Source organism: Furipterus horrens, unplaced genomic scaffold (genome assembly GCF_987537825.1).
Source record: "Furipterus horrens unplaced genomic scaffold, mFurHor1.1.pri manual_scaffold_4, whole genome shotgun sequence".
In the NCBI taxonomy this organism is placed as follows: Eukaryota; Metazoa; Chordata; class Mammalia; order Chiroptera; family Furipteridae; genus Furipterus; species Furipterus horrens.
This window is the reverse complement of record NW_028327174.1, coordinates 22,402,524-22,423,402: the sequence shown is the minus strand read 5'-3', so window position 1 is coordinate 22,423,402 and position 20,879 is coordinate 22,402,524. Positions and strand designations below refer to the sequence as shown.

At 42.8% G+C, this 20,879-nt stretch overlaps 1 protein-coding gene across 7 annotated transcripts; it reads right to left on the bottom strand.

Annotated features, from left to right (window-relative positions):
• Positions 1-2,961: 2,961 nt before the first annotated feature.
• PEX5 (peroxisomal biogenesis factor 5) lies at positions 2,962-20,564 on the bottom strand. 7 transcript variants are annotated; one of them, XM_090272805.1, is made up of 17 exons: positions 20,507-20,564; positions 19,717-19,879; positions 19,091-19,126; positions 18,696-18,828; positions 18,346-18,477; positions 12,407-12,512; positions 11,832-11,922; positions 11,318-11,428; positions 10,964-11,056; positions 10,524-10,643; positions 6,492-6,635; positions 6,215-6,285; positions 5,611-5,823; positions 5,120-5,285; positions 4,628-4,785; positions 4,217-4,437; positions 2,962-3,248 (listed from the first exon to the last, which is right to left on the bottom strand). In XM_090272805.1, exons 2-16 carry the CDS (start codon positions 19,861-19,863, stop codon positions 4,236-4,238), a joined length of 1,923 nt encoding a protein of 640 aa, XP_090128931.1. In that variant the 5' UTR covers positions 19,864-19,879; positions 20,507-20,564; the 3' UTR covers positions 2,962-3,248; positions 4,217-4,235. The 7 variants fall into 7 exon arrangements, with proteins under 7 accessions (XP_090128931.1, XP_090128930.1, XP_090128932.1 ...); XM_090272804.1 differs by having other exon boundaries at positions 2,962-4,437; XM_090272806.1 differs by having other exon boundaries at positions 2,962-4,437; positions 10,524-10,619.
• Between the last annotated feature and the right edge of the window lie 315 nt (positions 20,565-20,879).

The following is a 20,879-nucleotide window of genomic DNA, read 5'->3' as shown; positions in this document are numbered from 1 at the left end:
ACCAGTACAGAATGAGGAAACAAGAATTGAAAAAAAATGAGGAGAGGCTTAGGAACCTCTGGGACAACTTTAAACATGCCAACATCCAAATCATAGAAGTGCCAGAAGAAGAGGAAGAACAAAAAATTGAAAGCTTATGTGAAAAATAATGAAGGAAAACTTCCCAAATTTGGCAAAGGAAACAGACATACAAGTCCAGGAAGCACAGAGAGTCCCAAACAAGCTAGACCCAAAGAGAACCACACCAAGACACACCGTAATTAAAATGCCAAAGGTTCAAGAAAAAGAGAGAATCTTAAAAGTCACTATTATATGAAATATTAAAGGGACTTATTTAAGAAAAAGAAGATCAAAACGATGAACACTAAAATGACAACAAACTCACAACTATCAACAACTGAATCTAAAAAATAAAAACAAAATCCAGTTAAGCAAACCAGAATAGGAACAGAATCATAGGTATGGGGATCATTTGGAGGGTTATCAGCTGGGAGGGGGAAGAGAAAAGGGGAAATGGTGCAGAGATTAAGAAGCATAATTGGTTGGTACAAAATAGACAGGGATAAGTTAAGAATAATATAGGAAAGGGTGAAGCCAAATAACTTATATGCACAACCCATAGACATGAACTAAGGGGGATGGGGTTGCTGGAGGGGAGGGTGTACTGGGAAAAGAGGAGCAAAGAGAAAAGAAATTGGGACAACTGTAACAACATAATCAATAATATATACTTTAAAAAAAAGAAAAAAATACATAATGTGGAAACCTTAATAAGATATTTGTTGTTAAACTTTAATGCCGAAGTATTGATAAGCATTAAAAACAAACTAAGTTTTAAAAATAGGTAGATTGACTAAAACCCAGTTCTCTAGAGGAAACTTTGGTCTAGATTAGTTTTGCCCATCTCTAAAATATTCTTAAATTTAAAAGCCAGAACGTGTCTCAATTGCAATAGATTCCTATTTTAGTTGATGAAAGAAAAACTATGAAGCATTTTACATAAATCCTGGAAGGAATCTTAAAGGACACTGTGGTAGATCACTTTAATAATGGTCAAATAGATCATACATCCTGTATCCATATCTCTGTGTCGTATCTTCTCTTCACATCAGGAGATGAAGTCTATTTCTTCACACCCTTATTCTGTGTTGGACTTTTAAGTTCGTAAAATGAATATTTGCCTTGACCAATGAAAGGTGGCGAAAGTGAGATTGAATGAGTTCCAGAGACTTGGTTTTGAGAGGCCTTGTAATTCCTACTCATTCCCTTTTGACACCCTGAAACCACAATGCTGTGAAGAAGCCCAGCACATAAGACCACCTGGAGGAGAAATGAGGAGGCCTAGTCAATAGCCACACATGTTATTGAGACCATTTGGAACACTGCAGCCCTAGCTGGGCCATCAGATGACTGCAAGCAGCCTTGTGAGTGATCCCAGGTGAGTACAGCAGAGGAACCACTCAGCTTGCCAACCCACAGAATCATGAAAAATAATCAAGCACTGCTTTTTTTTTTTTAAGCCTCTAAGCTTTGGGATGGGTTTTTTTGTATTTTGTTTTGCAGCAAGGGATAACTAATACATCTTCCTGCCAAAAATTTGAATATCAAACCAAATTCTGAATTCTTTAAGTACACTCTTTTAGAAAAGAGGCACCTGGCACTGACCATGCAAAAAAGGCATCCTCTTGGATGCTTACATGCTACCCAGCACAGGCAAGATGGGTAGACTGGAGACTTCACTTTCAAGCCATTCACTCAGCCACTTTCTTCCTTCTTGTATCTCCACACGGTAGAAATCGCTCCTCAGCCTGCCCAGCCCACTCCCAAACCCGGTGTTTCACACTGCCCACTGCTCAGAGCCAGGACTCCAGCTGCCAGATCACCCAGGTGGTAGCAACAGATGCTCTCCTCCCTCAAGGCATTTTATTTTCTTTCCTGTGAAAAGTATTACGCATGCACTAACAAAAAATTGGAAAAAACAAATGATAAAATGGGGAAAATTACTTATAATGTTCACACTTTAAGCATATTGGGTTGTTTCCCTATTTTCCTTTTAATGTATTTTTTTTTCTTGAGATAACCTGTGGTTTGCTAATCTTTTCTCATTATACTGTTAGCTTTTATTGCCCCTGGAAAATGCACTATAAATAGCTAAATACTACTTCACTCCCCAGAAATTTACTTGACCAGTTCTCTTTTAGACATTTTTTTTTTTAACTCTAATGCGGCCATCAACATTTTTCTGGAAATATAAATATTTGTTTATATTTTTTTAATTTTCCCCAGGATAGTAACCCATGTTGGTATGGCTCTTGATACAGTCCTGAGAAAACCAGGTAGAGCCAAATGAAAACATTTATTTTTTTTTTTTAAGATTTTGTTTATTTTTAGAAAGATGGAAAGGGAAGAAAAGAGGGAGAGAAACATCAATGTGTGGTTGCCTCTTGCGCGCCCCCAACTAGGGACCTGGCCTGCAACCCAGGCAGGTGCCCTGACAGGGAATCAAACCAGCGATCCTTTGGTTCACAGGCTGGTGCTCAATCCACTGAGCCACACCAGCCAGAGCCAAATGAAAACATTTAAAAGCCCTAGGCATTGGGAAAAACTACAAAAACTCTCTAATGTAATTCACAATTTTAAAAATACCAAAAAATGACACAGCACCCTCATTTTTGTTTACAGTCGTACACAAGTGTAAAAAAATGCATATGCTTGTTAAATAGCTGTCTCTCCTGCTAAACCATAAGCTCTATGAACACAGGGAACCCTATCCATCTTATAGTACCCAGCATGCATTTGGTGCTGAATAATTACTAGGCAGATGTATAATCAATATACCACTGAGAATTTGAAAGATCAAGGGAAGAGGAAACTGTTGAATACCATCTTTCAAACAACAACCCACCTCCCATTACCCCAACTTCACGCGTGGCAGCAGAACTCAGACCCATGTCAGTTCCATTTACTCTTTATACAAATATTTCACAGTTTTATTTTAAAATCATTTACACATATTCATACAAAGAAAAATAAATTTCAGGATGGAACCTTGGGACCATACTAGTTTAAAAAAAATCTCTCTCATCATTAACTACTGAAGACAAGGCAAGATGCTCAGCAGTCATTTCTGGGGGTTGGTGTAGCTCCCCACACAGGGCACAGTTGAGAAGAATCCAAGCTCCAGATTCCCTGGGCACGGTGACCAAGCTGCTCCCACTTCTTCCCTTAATCTTCACCTTGTGGAGGTACTACAGGGGAAGGGAATTTTTTGACACTCTTTCCTAGAAACATTTCAAGAAATACAGCGAAGACCTAAGGTAACACTGAACCCTCTTTACTAGTTTTTGGCAAGGTGGTAATTTCTGAACCAACTTTCAGGAAGAGCTACTAGCTCAATTCCTACTAACCAGGCTAAGAGGAGGGACTGCTGTACTCACCACATCCCTCATCCCACTGCTCTGTCCTCCCACCAAAGGCCCCAGAACAGAGCCCTTGATCTGATCCCATCTGAACCCTTCTAGGCTAATTCCACAAATGAGTCTTCTGCCTAGCAAACACCCAAACACTGTGTAGCAACTGACCCTGCAGCTCTTGAGGACTCCTAGATGACGATGCCAACATTACTGTATGCAGCATCATACCCAGGCAATCCAGAGCGACAGCCAGGAGAGGTCCAAGATTGATAGAACTATGAGCACCCCTACCAAAATTAGGCTCTGCTGAGACAAATCAACATTTAAATCAAACAGGCTAATTCCTGACACTCCATCCTATATATAGTCATCACAGAGGTGCACAGTAGAGGAACCTCCTACACACAACTGCCCAGGAAAGCTGTACTATTATCAATTCCCTGTTAAACCGGGGGAAAGAACAGACATTACAAATGTGGCAGACCCTACGACAAATGGCAGCTGATGACAACAGTTACCCTATATCTCTGGGTCCTACCCAAAAAGCAGCACCATGAAAAGGTGTGATGAGCAGAGAGAGCTGTAGCTGGATGTGCAGCCCTTGAATTACCAAGGGACTCGAAGATAACACAGCTCATTTTCCTACAATTACATAGGAACTAGAGCAAAGTCTACCCACCCCTACATTGAAGCCATTCCTGAGAGGTCATACCGCTTATGATCATCAGCCCACCCCCTTGGTAGGCCCATTTGGGGAGAGGGAGTCACAGCCAGAGCGGGGACCCCTCCAAGCAGACACTCACAGGGCAGCCCATCCCACTGTCACTGGGACAGGCCAAACATAGCTAAGAGAGCGGACAGATCCCGGGCATCAGCTGCCCCATAGGCATCACTCTGGCCTAGCATAGACAATGCCAAACGCAGGGTGCTCCAGATGTTCTCTGACATGGCGCCTCCTTCACCCCGAGGGCCCCGGCTTTTCCTCTGCATGTTCAAGGCCTCCAAAAAGTGTTCCACAGCCTCCCTGTAGGAACCGGAATGAGAGCAGGTGAGCAGACCACCAAGGAAGAAAGTAGGTCAGCTGGTATGGGGAGAAATAAAGCTGGGGCTGGTTAGTCAAATAACAGGAGCAGAGAATGAGGAGCTAGGGTCAAAGGCAGGGAGAAAGAGTTCATTCATTCATTCATTCATCATCACTCAGTAGATATTCTCACCGGTGAGCCCCAAGGTTGATGCAGCTGATGCCCAGGTTATAGCGGGACCGTATATAGCCAGGCTGCAGTTCAAGGGCCCGACGGTATGCAGCTACTGCTTCTTCACTCTGGTTTCCATTGGCCAGGGTGGCCCCTAATTTATTCCACAGCAAATAGTCCTGGGATAGGGATGTAGAAAGGTTAGGAACATGAACCAGGCTCAGATCAAATTCTGCCCATTCTTCCCCTGGTTCACCAATCTGTTTAGCTAATATATGTTACAATCCCTTTCTCCTCAACAGTTCATTGTGTGGCTCAATTTAACCACTCTTACCATACAGATTCCCTTAAGTTCAGAGGACCCTATACTCCCCAGCTCTTTGCCCAATCCTCCCAAGGTAATCAGCATGTGGAACACTGGAAAGAAATATCCCATGACTTCAAAGGTCCCAGCACGTGATTCTTCCGTAAGGCACAGGGTTATCTCCTATTTCCTCCTGCCCTGAGACTCACATTGGGACGAACACTGAGGGCAGCTGTGAAACAGTCCACCGCCTTGTCATACTCCCCACTCAGGTTGAAAAGGACCCCCAGCCCACACTGCACATCAGGGTCAATGGACGTAGGGTCCAGGCGCACAGCTGCCAAGAAGAGCTCTTTCACTTCAAGAAACAGGGAGCTGGAAAGGAAAGAAAAAAAAGGTCAAAAAGTAGATAGAAGGGTATGTGGGTAGGTCTATATTCCCACCCCTCCAAAATAAATCCTAAATTGGTTGATCATATCCCAGAGATTCATCAATCTATCAGCCATCCCTCCTACTCTACTTCCAAATTCTAGTTTATAAACCTGTTTTTCTGTCTCCTCCCAGCAGACCTCCTTTAAGTAGACTCTGGGTCTTCCATCCCACTCTTAAGAGACCTGATTCTCAATCTATCCAAACTTCCAAAATCAAGGTTCTCCTCCTAATCAGGTTACCATTCTCATCCCAGGAACTCCTCACTCACTCAGACAACAGAGATCCCAGGATGCGCTTGCTGGGGCCCAGTCCTGCGCCACTGGCCCCTTCTTCCCCGGGCACCACCAGATGGGCATAGGCTGGTGTGTAGCGCAGCCAGTCTCGCAGGGTTTCACAGGCCTGTCGCTGCAGGGACTCGTTGGTAAAGCTGACAGCCAGTGCCATCAGTGCTGTCCGATTATCTGGCTTTAGCTCCAGACACCTGTTTGGACAGAGATGGGCACAGCTGGTACTGCAGTGACACTGCCACCCATCAGCACCCTGGATTCCAGCCAAGCTTCAGAAGGTAGTCACGATGGCCTCACCTGCCAAATCCCTCAGATGAAGACAAAGAGGAATCATCTACATCTAAGTTATTAGTAAAGTTACAGATGTGAGAAAGGGAACATTTTAGCAGCCAAGAACCAGCCAGTCCCACAAATAAAATCAAAAGCTGTTGAAGGAATAGAACCAGGTATCTCTAATTCACTCGAAACCTTAGGGTTTCAATCATGAGAAACACTCTTGTTAGTGACCAGAAAGAAGACAAGGATCTGGATCTGGGCTATTGGAGAGCCCTGGAACCACCTCAGCCCACCCTTCAGTGTACTCACTTCCGCAGCGCACTGATGGCCAATAGTTCTTGTTCATTCTCTGCTTGGGTGGTACCCAGATACTGCCAAGCCTAGGGAGAAGTTGACAGATTCAATCTCCCCTGGATTCACCTTTCCATCCTCCCTTCCTCTGGCTCCCCCCTCCACTCACCACCTCACTCTCATCCCCCACTCTAGGCCATCACCCAGGCCCTGATTCATCTGTACTGCTCTGAGGCCTCCCTCAAAACTGGAGGAAGCAGTCTCTAACTTGAAGTCCGAACAATGAGTCACTCACTTCCATGTGCTTAGGATTCTGCTGCACAGCCGCCTCAAAGAGCAGCACAGCATTCGGCAGGTCTCCATCCTGAAGTCGCCGCAACCCTTCCTCGAAAGGCTGGGGGTGGTCACGCAGGGGGTTCTCCTCCTCAAACTGGTACCCCTACAAGGAAGAAAAGCCAAGTGAGAACCCACACGAGAAGGAGCCATCACAAAGCAGCAGGAATGGGAGATGACAACCAAGACCGAGATGGAGAAGTTGAATAAATACTGGTGAATTTTCTGTATTATTAAGATCATCTATGATCATTCAGTTTTGTGCTCACACTGCTATCTCCTGTTCACAATAACTGAGGAGCTAGGTTAGTCTACAAACTGATCCATGCTGGGAATAAGCTTATTTTAGGAACTTGTTATAGACCTGGATTTCTGCATCTCTGACTTCTCCTCACTGAAACAGAACACACATCTTACCAGGATTTACTTACAGTAATAAGATAAACTCTCCCTAGCTACTCAAGGGCATTTCTTATTATCCTGTAATAGTGTGATAACATATAAAGGAAAGGCAATTTGGAATCAGGGACCCTGCCATTCAAATGCATCTCTTACCTAGCTCATGGAGTCATTGTGAGCAATAATGAAATAGCATGTGTTGAAGCACTTTGAAATTTTTAATTTATTCCCCAATTTCATTCTTAAAAGTTATTCATCTGTATCTGAATAGTAAGTGAAAGCTAGATCCCAAACTCCTGAGGGCAGAAAATGCTTCAGAAAGACACTGTTCCCTTCTAGCTGAGGATCTCTCATCTGAGACAAGATTTATGATGCCCTATGCAGTTTTGTCTACTCGTATTTCATGTTAGGTAAAGAGGTAATAAGGTAAAATGGTAATCACTAATAAACTATATGACTTGGGACAAGCAAATAAAATGTTCCTTTTTGGAAAGTAAATGGTTACCATCACAAACAATATACCAGAATGGCGACAAGATATAAAATACCAGGTAGGGCCCTTCTAAATGTAGTAAAGAACAAGTTAAAACGAAAGTGTGCATAATAAACACTATTATTGTGAAACTTCTGAAGAACCAGAAACACTTAAATCTTTCCAGAAAGTTCTAAACCATTAAGTCATCAGATGCAAATTATTTGTGACAAATAAAAATTAAATAATTACAATGGAGGTTTAAGAAACAAGACATACACAACATGGGTTTGGGGCACAGGTATAAAAAGTATATTCATGTCGAAAATAGGTAATGTTCCTGGGACTTCCCTGAACAACACAGAACAAACTCAGAAGGTAGAAATGACCCTACCCCAGGGATCAGCAAGCCTTTTCTGTAAAGGGCCAGGTAATATTTTGTCACAACTACTCAACTTCACCACTGTAGTGAGAAAGCAGCTACAGATATTATTTAAATAACTAAGCATGGTTTACATAACTTTTACATGTCACAAAATACTACTTTTCTTTTTTTCAACCATTAAACATTTAACATTAAAAATATTAAAACCATCATCAGCTCACAGGCCATATAAAACAGGAGGCAAGCCAGATTTACTCACGGGCCACAGTTTGCAGATGCCCACCTTAGAATATAAAAGTGCAACAAAATAAATCCTTCTGTATTCATCCTCAACTACTGTCCATCATCAGTCCATGTCTTAAGCCACCCTATAGGAAACAGTGATCACTGTCATCTGTGACACAATTTCCTAATAAAAGTAATTCCTGCCTCTCAGAGCTACTGAAACCATCGAATGAGAATATTCACCAAAGTCTATCAAAAAACTTTAAATACTCTTCGTAAATAGGTATCATCCTCAGCAGACATTGCAAAAAGTCATTGCCATCGTGCAGTGCCGTCATGTTTTAACCACAAGGTCCCCTAAGTATTCTCTTGTTCACGCTATCCTATCTGAGATTTAGCAAATGCTAATCAGAAAGAAATTTCTTGAAATTAGAATATTTGCATAAATTAAAAAAAAGAGTACTCTGGAGGTTATCTTCAACACTTATTACATCCTAAAAAGTCTAATCCAAGCCAATCATTAGGTCTAATAACTGTGTGGTCTATTCAAAAACCTCATAGGATCATACTGCAATAACAGGATGACTACTAAGAGTGCCTCCCATCACAGAAACTTCTCTATGCTAACAGTATACAATACCTGCTTAAGCCTGAGCTATAAGTGTTAAGTTGCCTTAAAAAATTAAAGAACCATCAATAAAAAAATAGTACATCCAGAGACCCATGAAAATGTATCTGATAATCAGAGTCAGATCCACATTTGGAAAAAACAAAGTACTAATGACAAATAATTCAGTAATAGCGCAAAGCCAGATAAAACATAAATTGTTCATTGTTAGCGAGTAATAAAGTAAAGCATATTTTTGTGGAACATTAATGCAAATATTTCTAATCCTAATTTTGCACTATGCCAAGGTACCAATGATATGAAATGGGGTTTAAGAATCTAAAAACATAATTATGTTTTTGAGTTTTGAATTTAAAATTGCCTCCGCCTAGCATATCATTAATATGTGAGTAAAAAATGCTAACAGAAAATGCTGCTCATATGAAACTAGTGCTGTATCTATATTTATCAAAAGCAGGTAAGTTTTTATCTAAAATGTTGTAACTTCCCATTTATAAGTCAACAGAGCCTATGCAGCTTATCAAATTATTAATACAAATTAATAAAAGTAATATCTCCAGGTATTTCCTAAAGTTCTTCCACGTGAGAATACAGTAGTCCCTCGCTATATCGCGGTTCACTTATCGCGGCCTCAATGTATTGCAGGATTTTTTTAAATATTATATTTAATTATCGCAGATTTTTCACTATATCACGGGATTTTGTGGTACTGTATACATATGTTGTTAAAGTTTAAAGTGTAGAATAAAATTTAAGGTTCCAACTTCACGGAGCGGACTGGAATGTAATACCCGCGATAAGTGAGGGAATACTGTACTATAGAAGAAACTCTTATTATGGTTAAAGCATAGGGCAGGGTCCCAAAAAGTCCCCTCTCTTTTCTATTATATTACTGGATAGCTCTGAGGAAATCACCCTGGGATAACAAACAAAATCATATTTCTTTCAGTACTAAGTTTTTTATTGGCTTTTTAAAGTTATCCTTGCCTTTTAAGTTATTCTGAACTTTATTTGTCTATCTCTGTAAGTTCCCTTATATCAAGATCTACCTCCAGCATGCTGCCTTGTATCTCAATTCCTGGTTCTAGCTCCAGAATCCCTTCCCAAACACGTCTGAACTGAGAAAAAGACATCACTGCTCACTCACCTCCCAGGCCCCAGTTTTGCCTTTTATAAAACCAAGCAATGCTTGCCCTTCCGAATCAAGCTTCATCTCAGAAGCTCAATTATTAACCACATCCCCAAATGCCCTACAATCCACAAGGAGTATTTTTTCACAGTGATATCCCCTGAAATAGCATAAGTCAATAGTATATGCTATATACAAAATCCAATCATCTTTAACCACTGCACTGACTGTTGGGAAATTTTCCTAATATTTATTTAATATAGTTCTTTGAAAACATCCTGAATTAGGACAAGTGGTTCTAATCTCAAGGAAGAGGTTAGAATTTAAAATAAACTTGTGAGTTGAAAAAGTACATAGATACTAAGTTGTGAAGGCACAGCAAAAGCCTCCCAACTAGCCATTCCACACCAAAGAGGCTATCAATCGTCTCAAAACATTCTCAACCTCCAAAGCAGGGCTCCCTTGTTTGTGCTCTTACTGCATCATGAGCAAACCTGTATCATAGGTGTATCATAGGTATAATGTCATTGTATCATTGTTATTTAACAAGGGTGGTCTATGATTATTAACCTTTATACCCTAAGAATAAAGTATCCTCTCAATTACTAGAGGAGAGCAGAAGCAAGGGGATGTTTCAGACTTCTTTTCATGGAAAGAGGATTAACAAAGAATTACTTAAAAATGAGTACCTGAATTCCAGACTAAAAGACAGACAACAAAACAAGAAAATCCTGCTATCTGGCAGCTAGTTCTTACCTTATCATAGGAAGCAGTCGTGAGGTCATCATAGTCAGAAAGCCAGGGGTGAGCCTCAGCATCCCGTTTCGCCATCTCCTCCAACTCTGCCTGCAACTTGTCCCAGAAATCGACATCAGACTGTAAGGAAGGGAAGGCAGATAGAAAAAGGGGATACATCATGACCACCCCACCCCGCTGTCAGCTCCCCTAGAACAATTCTCTAAAGCAGTAGTTCTTAAACTTCAATATTTTTAAGTGCATCTGAAGAGCTTTTTAAAAATGCAGACTCCCTAGATCCTACCCCTAGATTGGCATTTCTGAGGTACCCACACCACCCCAAGCAATTACGACACAGACGATAGGAACACTATGTTCATCGTCTTTGATGTTAACACACCCATTGTCTCCAAAGGAGTCTTTTCTCTTGGGGTGTCAGCTCCTGCACTACCTGCTCTCACCTCTATAGCTGACTTGGCTCGTTCAAACTCCACATCAAGGGCAGATGTGTTTCCTGGTCTTGTGAACTGGTCAACCCAGGCATCTGACGTACCCTGTGACAAAGAAGGATGGTGATACCACCACGACCAACTTTCTACCCACTAAAAACTGACTAAATACCCAGTGAACACCACCAACCTGGACACTTCTGAGAAAAACACTCTCAGAATCTCTTTCCCACCCACTCCGACCTGAATGCTACCATGATAAGCTGGCAATAAAATCCCTTCCCCATCTGGGACTGCTGAACACTGAACACAAGGCCAGGGCACCAGCTGGCTCTGAAGTGGGACTGGGAGGTGACAATGTCCTACCTGCTGCTGTATAAACTCTGCTGCCCACTGTTCTGCCTGAGCTCGGCCCGACCCTGCACCGGACTCCAGGGACACCTGCCCTTCGCCAATCTGCCGCACGAATTTCAGGAACTGGGGCACAGAGACACACATAGGCCACTCGGGAAGGAACTTCCAGGTGTGCACTCTCAACCATGCCCAAGAGGAGCCTGCACTTACCCCTCCCCCCTGACCATTCTGGCTACAGACCAGATATGCTAAAGACGCTAAAAAATGTAGAGAGCAAAAAAGAAAGAGATTTCTGGGCCTAAAGATTTGAGAAGGCACAGAACAGAAAAAGGGTCAGTCGGCAAGGAAATGAGAGAAAGAATGTTGGAAGGAAAAGGCCGATCCAAAGTCTTCATTCCCCAGTTGGGAAGGAATGGACCTAGGATCTCATCTCCTTCTCTTCAAACTGAGCTGGGGTAAGAGAAGCAAGACCATTGACTTCTAAGACCAGTTCTGCTGGGCGAAGCAGCAGTGGGGTGTGGCTCACCTCAGAGTTAGCTAATTTGGGGTCATCCACTTTGGCCACAAAGTCACTGGCGGTGTGTTGCAGGTCTTCCTCTGGATGATAATCATCGTACCTGGAATAGGGAAGGGAAAACTAATTTCACACATTAGTTAGCCATTACCTTCCTCATGCTATTCCCCACTACAGCCCACAGCAATCACAGTTCCTGTGGGGAAAACAGGGTGACCTTACTCCACTCTCTTGCTGAGGACCCACAAATTCCAAATTTACATTAAAGAAGGACAGGTGGGCAAGAGTGGTAAAGCATCACTACACCCTTTTACATCGCCCTCTCCCAAACGTATCTCTGAAGAGAGAAGGACTAAGACAAGCTCCAATTAAAAAAGGGAACAGGGTGCGTACGGTAAAGTTACAAACTTTTGGTTAGGACCGTTAGGATTCTTATGGATCATAATACAAGTGGAAACCTTAATGTACAAAATGAGGGGTTTGCAAGTTGGTTTGGGAATGTGGATGGAGGAGTTTAGGGGAGGCTGGGAAAACTGTCCAAGCCTCCTTCCACAGGGATACATCCAGAAAAAAGTACCTGCACTCACCAGCGATCAGTAGTAGCTGTTCCCTCTTGCTCTCCCAGCCACAGCTTCTCCTCTGACTGTTCCAGATATTCCTCAGCCCAGCGGGCAGGTGACACAGACAAAGGGTCTGCAAAGAGCAGAGAGTTGGGGAAATCACACAGGATTCAGTGAGCTGGCAGGAAAAGAGTGCTAACTTGACCGAGCCAAAGCAGACAAAATCCTATTTAATGCCTCAGAGATCTCCGGCCCAAAGAAAATATTACTAAATTTTCAATATCCAACCCATTCCCCCAAGGGGCCTGGGATAGAAATTCACTGGGTTGGAAACAGGAGACCAAATAAAAAGGCTCAGGAAAGAAGTATGGACCAAACCCTTTTGCTTGAAGTACCAGAAACCTCAATAAGAAATAGCAGACACTAGGGCCTCCACCTTCCTCGAAGATACTGCTGGGAAGCAAGCAGCAAGGACCTAAGGGAAAACAGAAGAGCTCTGTTCCTTAACCAGATCCCTGGTCTGTTCTCCACCGACAGGGTTCACACCCTCCCAAAGAAAGGTGCCTCATATTTCATCTTAATATACCTACCAAGAGAATCTGAGAAGCAGAATGCTGAGCTAGAAAAAAAGATACATGAGTCCACTCTTCGCACTGGATGTTTGGGTTTTTTTTCATTTTCTTAATTGAGATGTAAAATGCAAACATGAAAGTATATAAAGTGTACCAAACTTAAGTAGACTGCTTCATTAATTTCTACACAGGAATACACTCAAATCACCACCACCCAGATCAAGATACAGAAGACTTACAGTTCCCTCAAAGGCTCCCTTATGCCCCCATTCCCCAGGGATAAACACTATTCTGACTTTAGTCACTTTTGATTAATTTTGAGGGCTATGTTTTTAAGTCTAATTCTAGAAACTGTCTTAGCTCTAGTGACAAAGGACACTGCTGCAATATCTGAATAAACATACCAAGGCAACAATCAAATGAGGGTGCTGAACTGTTTGTTTCTCAATCTCCAAGACTTTGCCCTTTACTATTCTGAGGCCAGGAAAAAAAAAAAAAAAAAAGGCAAAGAAAAATTATTTAAGGGGGCCCTAAGGAATGAGTAAACATAGAGAAAATGTGAGCCTGTCATGTTCATTCCTTCTGCATCTTTACAAACCAGATACTAAGATGGGCATCCTGTCTTTGTCTCCACTTTGAAGATCTGTCATTGCTTTTAATACTGAGAAGGAGATGTATCCCCTCAGTATTAATGTTTAGCAGAAATGTATAGTCGATTCAACTGTCACTTTGTCTAAATAATTTCAACAAAGTAATTTCGATACCTGAGAAAAAAATTTCAAAATCTAAAAAAAAAGGAAAAAATGATAAAAACTTTCAAAATATACCTAATTATAAGTAAGTACTAAATTTCTATTGCCCTGGCTGGTTTAGCTCAGTGGATTGAGCGTCGGCCTGCGAGCTAAGTGTCGCTGGTTCGATCTTCCAGTCAGGGTACATCAGAGAAGGAAAACTCTGACTCCAAAAAACCTCCGCTGCCTTGCGGCATACCTCTTCTGGGGAAAGGCTAAGGGAGTAAACCCCGACAGAAAATCCGGAGCCGGAGTCCCTAAGGCGGTTTGACGTTGTAGTCAACACCGGCAACTCCTGCGGTGCACCTGAAGCCAAGCTGTATCGACTCCGTCTTTCCCTTGGACCCTTCAGCTGCGAAGAGAGGGGGGGTCTGCTGCATGGGCAACAGCAGACCCTCCATATCACCCTGCCCAGGCTCTGTAGCTTCAGCTCCACCGGAGAGGACACTCCAGCGTCATCGCAAGATGTCGATCCAACACGGGAGGAGACAGATACCGTGTCACTCCCGAGTCGGACTGCACAGCCATTCTCGGCGGTGCAGATAGACACTTAAGAAGCTACACCATCGTCTCTCGAGATGGACGGCTGCCGACGATGACTAAATTTCTAATATAATAAAAGATACAGTTGACAATTTTTTTGATCATGGACTCTGTCTCTTAATTTCACAGACTCTCAACATTTATATCCAGATTTCCCTCACTAGCTCTTACAGGCAACATTTATTTTTCCTTTGCCCCAATTAAACTGTTAGCTCAAGAGTAGAGACCTAATAAGGAGATGTTTAAACACTTAAGACTTTATAATACTTCCCAGTTTCCCATTCGGTTGAAAAACAGCCAGTCCCTCCTTCTTACTCTCCAGTCACTCCTTACTCTCAACTAGAGGCTTTTGCAAAAGCATACTCCAGCCACAAGTGCCCCTATCAAAGACAAGAAGGAACAGAAAAAAAAAAAAAAATACAAAGCACCTGGACTTTAAAATAGACATGAGATAAATTAAAAGAAAATCCAAGAGATGAGAAAAGACATCTTCAAATATCTGTAATTTGATATTTGACCATATTAGCCACAAGACTTAGAATTTTCTGGCACTGGAAACAAAGGAGTCAAAATAAAATACCAAAAGAATACCACTTGGCCATCACAATATTTTTTGAGAAATTCTTACAGATCCATTTGGATACCTCTGAGGTTGAAGCAAATATGGCCTATAGAAAGGACTGTCCCTAGATCACATAGATAAGTAGAGTTAAAACCAACAACCTAGATACCAAATACCCAATTCAGAATGTTCACCTCATAGTTTCTCCTTGTGTGTTCATTCCATCTAGGTACATCTACCCCAAGTCAAAAATTCAAAACTTCCTGCCCTTATCCATGAAAGTTTCCACATTTGCTAAACAGCACAGTGGTAAAGAATGTAGGTTCTAGAGTCGGCCTACCTGCCCTCAAATCCCAACTCCACAACTTATTCGCCATGCATCTTCAGGTAAATTACTTAACCCTCCAAGTTTCCACTTCCTTATCTATAAAACAGAGACAGTAATAGCTACCTCACAGAAATTGTTACAAAGATCACATGAGATAATGCACATATAAAACAAAAAGTAACAAATATGAGCTGTTGCTATCGCAGCTGTCCCCTCACGGCAAACCTACACCAAAAGTAGAAAACATTACAATGAAATTGTTATTCCTTTTATTCCATAGCCTCTCCCTCTGCCACCCAGGGGCGATCTACGGTAATCATCTTCTGTCACTGCTGCCTACTGCTCTTCCTATGAAAGTACAGGTTTATCTCTCATGATTACCACTGAACCTCACATACCATGATAGTCAAGGCTGTCAAAATTCAAAACTCCTTAAAGATGTGTTTTATTTCTAGACCTGAGCAATCATGAGATGAAGAATTATTTGGCCCAGAAAATTAGGGGGAGGGGAGGGGTGACAGATTCCACCAAGAAATATGGCAGACTGAAAAATGAGCTTCATGTGGTGACAGAATAATTCTATATCTTGACTGTGGTGGTGGTTACACAAATCTATACATGCTAAAACTGCATCAAACTGTAAACACAGAAATAAGGGCATGTAAAACTGATGAAATCTAGTAAGCTCTGTGGATTGTACCAAAGGCAATCTCCTGATTTTGATACTGTGCATAACTAACAGTTAGGTAAAATGCTATCACTAGGGAAACAGAGTAAAAGATACACAGAATCTTTCTGTACATTTTTTGCAACTTCCAGTAAAACTGTAATTATTTCCAAATAAAACATTAAAACAAAAAAAGGAACTTCAAGATTCCTTTTAAACTTAATTCTAGAATCATAACAATCAAAATCAGAAAATAATAAGGATTTAAAGACTATATCCTTCTCTCATCTCTAATTATCCATAAATAGGTAATCTATATCATCAATATAAACATATCACCTACAAATGCCATGGGGATAATAAAATGAATTACTAGAAAATCAATTTCCTTTGGCTCTTTCACTCAGATCTCAGTCATTCATTCACTAAATACTGAAGATCCTCTACATACAAAGCAATATACTGCTGCAATAGGACAATTTTATAAAGGCAAACTCCAAATGGCTCAGCTTCTCTCTCCAGCTTCCCATGTCCCTGCCTCTGTGAAGCAGGCATGGTTACAAAAGAATATATAAAAAAGAGAGAGATCTCCTAAGAGAATTTAACAGGTAAGACAGGTCCAACGTGTTTTTCTAAAATCGTTTTTCATTTACAGGTTAAGGAAGATTTCAATGGCTGCAAACAATTCAGGTAAGTGTAATAAAAATCTCATCAGTCTCAATGCTTATAGTAGCAGTAATTTTTTTGTTTGTTTCTTTGAGTTAAGAAAAATGACTAATGCCCACACATTACAACAGAAGTGTCTCTATAATAAGAAATAGCACTTAAGTCTACAGTTTGTATTAAACACTGAGTTTCAGTCTGGTGGAGGGTCTCCATTACAGCTCAGATTTCTCATTGATAGTGTAACGTTTCTAAGTACAGAGCCTAGAGTCAAAGAGACATGAGTCGGAATATCATCTCTGTTACTGAATGATTTGGGACAGTCTTTAACATTTCCAAAATCTCTGTTTCCTTATCCATAAAATGGGGGAAGAATATCTACCTTCTGTTACTATAAAGATCAAACTGATTTAAGAATATAATTTGGTTAGCACTATTAATGAAACCAAAAGCACCTACTGTTCACCTAAAACTCTTAATTTAAGGGTGGAAAGGGGAGTCATCGTTAAAGAAAACTTCATTAAAGGTGAGTGTTAGCTGTTAGATTTTGGGGGTTTTCTCTTGCGTGTGGAGGAAGCACTATCTTTAGGAGAATAAAATTGATAGGTGGAGAAACTAGTTAGGTCTCATTAATCATTTCAAGAAAATTCAGTAACTGTAATGATGTAAGCACCCTAAGAGTCTAGAATCTGTAACTTTATCCATTTGAGTCTCTTGTTATCCTTGATTTCTTAAGTTGGAATAAGGCTAACGATGCTGCTCTCTGAGATCAATCAGGAAGAGAAAAGCTGAAGAGAATGCCCTTCTTCCATGTCCCTCATCAGACAGGTTAAGGGGGAGAGAAAAATCAATCTCAAAAGATGCAGTGAGCATGGATGCTCTCAAAGAGGGAAAATTTGACTGAAGGGCTGAAGCTGCAGGCCTGGCAATATAGTAGTCCCTCTCTGTATCGCAGTTCACTTATCGTGGCCTCACTGCATCGTGGGATTTTTTTAAAATATTATATTTAATTATTTATCGCAGATTTTTCGCTATATCGCGGGATTTTGCAGTACTGTACAGTAAATACTAAAATAAATGTAAGGTTCCTACTTCGCGGATTTTCACCTGTCGTGGGGGGGGTGGGTCTAGAACGTAATACCCGCGATAAGTGAGGGATCACTGTACTGCATAATGGTTAAACCCACAAAGTCTAGAATCATTCAAATCCAGTCGAATCTCAAATCCACCATTCACAAAGCTGTGTCACCTTGGGCAAAGTTTTCTTATCTATAAACTAGGAATAAAAACAGTAATTATCTCAGGGATTCTCGTGGGGATTAAATAGGTAATGCATTTAAAGCACTTAACATAAAGCCTTAAACATGGTAACAGTTAGCTATTATTATTAATTTTTATTATTATCATCAGGGTATGTCTTTGCCCCCTCCAGATCTTATACTTCAGGCCCGTGAACTCAACAATCCCACTCTCCAAGGCCCAATCCTGTTCAGGATGACTTAATGCCAGAATCCCACAGCCTGTGTTAAACACTTCTCTCTTCCTGGGCCAACAGCAATCCACCCAATCTCTCCACAAAACTACAGTATTAAAGCTCCAGGTAACCAAGAAGTAAACATAATGCCTCATGTTTTCTTTCCCTCTCCCTCTCTCATCTCTTACCCAATTCAAACCCAGTCTTCTGTTAAATATAAGGTTTCAATTCCCTATTATCGGGTTCAGTGCCCCATAGAAATGAGCCAAAAGTCCAGAAAAACCATAAGCAGCTGAAATCATTCTATCTTCCAAGATGACTTAGGGTAACAGTGTCCATTTTAGATTTTCCCATGATGAGCCTCACCTGTAACTTCAGCGATGAATTCTTGGGACCAGTCAGTCTCATTATAATCCTGAGTGACATCCACAGCATCTCCAGCTGCAAGAAACTCCTGGGCCCAGTTCTCAGACAAGGCCAAGTCTGCCACACCAGGGGCTTAAGAGGGAAAAAGAGAGAACTAAGAAACAAAAGAAACACCTATCATTCTATCATGCCTAAGGAACCGGAACCCTGAATGCACATGAAAACACTGTTCGTTTTGTCTCTTTCTGCATCTCAGCTTCCAGGTCCCAACAGCATCCAAATATGGAACCCGTATGGCTCTATCTGCACAGAAAATAGTGAGCTCCTCTCCCACCAGACTCCAGACCCACCTCTCTGGGGTGCCTGGCGGAAGCTTGACTGTTCAATCTCCTGCATCTCTGCCAGGAGGTCATCCATCTTGAAGGTCTGAGGGGCCCGGGATACAAGAGGTGCATTCTGGTCCTGCAGGAACTCAGCCACCAACTGTCAGAAGAGAGGTGGTGAGATGAACCCAGCAAGAGACAGGTCCAATGGGTGGGGATCGCTAATGTCAAATACAACGGAAGGGAAACACAGAAACTCTAGATATGGAGAACACTCAAATACATTTTTAAAAATAAGCAGAAGCTAAGGCAAATTACATTTGGTCAGGAAAGTCCAAAAACTGAACTATGGATAAGCCAAATTTAAAGTAAAAACACATTGGACAAAAGAAAAATGCAATAGAAGACACTGGTCTATTTACCTCATCTTCAGAGGCTACCCCCAGCGGCTTAGAGACCTAAGACAGAAGGAAAACAATATGGTACAGTGGTGAAGACCAGACACACAACTAATTGAAACATGGGTTAAAATTCCAGCTCTGCCATTTCTATGACCTCAGGAAAAGTCACAAAACCTCTCTGGGCCTCCACTTCTTCATCTATAAAATGGCTGCCTCATCAATGTAAAGATGTGCAGTGCTTAGTATACTGTTTAGCAAACACTCATTTGGTAACCATTATTTGCAACACAATAGAGCAGTGATTTGCAACCCTTTTCATCTCCTGGCACACATAAACTAATTACTAAAATTCTTCAGCACACCAGAAAATACTTTTTTTTTTGGCCGTTCAGACAAAAAAATAGGTATAATTTTGATTCATTCATACCAGACAGCTATTATTGTGCTGGCTGCTGTCACTTTTTTATCTGACAATCTAAGGGAAAAGAGGTCAGTGCCCCTGACTATACAGCCAGGAATTGCATGTTTTAAAAATTCTTGCAGCACACCACCTGAAAATCGCTGCAATAAAGAAAGCAGTTAGGTGTGCATATGGATCCCCCGCCCCCCCCCCATCCCAAGCCGCCACTTGGGCTTTCCATACTCACCGCCTCAGAGGCTGGGGCTCCTGGTGGCCAGGGACCAGGTCTTAATCCCTCCTGCCGAAGGGCCTTGTCCTGGGTGAAGTGCCCGGCCAGCTTCATGAGCGGGTTGGCACCTCCGCATTCGGCCTCCACCAGCTCCCGCATTGCCATGGTGACCGCCAGCTCTCTGATGGGCAGAGGTTAGGAACTAAGGTCCCCTAATCAAACCCAACACACAACTCAGCCCGTATGGGGGGGGGGGGGGCGACAGACATCTGTCCCAGGTTAGCCACGGGCCACTCCCACTCCTGTGCCTTCTGCTGTGGCCCCCACCTCTGCAGGGAGTCCGGGAGGGGACCGCTGCCCTCCAGCCCTTCAGCCTCAAAAAGCCCCCGCTTTCAGCCTGAGCCTCGCCGCTGGCTCCACGACTGCGGTCTCGGGCGGCGGGACTGGCGGTCAGCCGCCCCCCAGAGGAGTCTGGACCCCAGAAGACTACGGAGGGACGATTCCACTACCAGCCTGTACCGGGGCATCGGCAGGGCAAAGTAGAGTGGGAACGCCGCCAGACCGTAACGCCAGTGCCCCACACTCCCCGCGGTCGGGTGAGCATCGCAGAGCGACCATCCAGTCCCTCAGTCACCTGAGCCCCTCCCCCAGCTCCGCCAAGCCGGGCCCACACCTCCGGCACTCCGGACCTCCACATCTCCCCCGCCCCAGTCGCAGCTTCAGTCCCGCCCCCGGGACCCGCGAGGACAAGGCAAGGACGCAGAAAGCTCGGGAATTTGGCCTGTGGCCCCCGCGGCCCTGCGCTCACCGTCGCGCGCCGCGCCGCACGACCCGCTGGGGGACCAGGTGCGGGCTGGTGGGGAGAGGAAAAGATGGGGCGGGGAACCAGGGGCGGGCCACAGGCTTAAAGGGGCCTTCACCAACGCGCTGCTGTCAGGGCCTGGCGGAAATTGTCTTAAGGGGCGGGGCCTTAAGACTGCGACGCAGCGTGATGGGAGGAGCCGTGAGTCTTAAAGGGGAAGAGCACCTTAAAGGGGAAGTCTTTGACTGCCGTGGAAGCCCTTACGAGGTTAATGGACGCCAGGACTTGTTTGAAGGAAAGCTCCAAGAAGAATGCCGCTAGGAAGGGCTTCCTGAGCTTTAGTGAAAGCCGAGGGTGCGGGATCCTGGGTTCACTTCAT

What these genes read in the sequence shown, in the direction of transcription:
- PEX5 (XM_090272804.1), bottom strand. Translation starts at nt 19,863, where the DNA reads ATGGCAATGCGGGAGCTGGTGGAGGCCGAATGCGGAGGTGCCAACCCG. An exon ending in CGACTGCTTCCTATGATAAG is followed by an intron (nt 6,636 to 10,523) that starts GTAAGAACTAGC and finishes TCTTCCTTGTAG; the next exon opens with GGGTACCAGTTTGAGGAGGA. An exon ending in CCCTCAGTGTTCGTCCCAAT is followed by an intron (nt 4,786 to 5,119) that starts GTGAGTCTCAGG and finishes TCCCTATCCCAG; the next exon opens with GACTATTTGCTGTGGAATAA.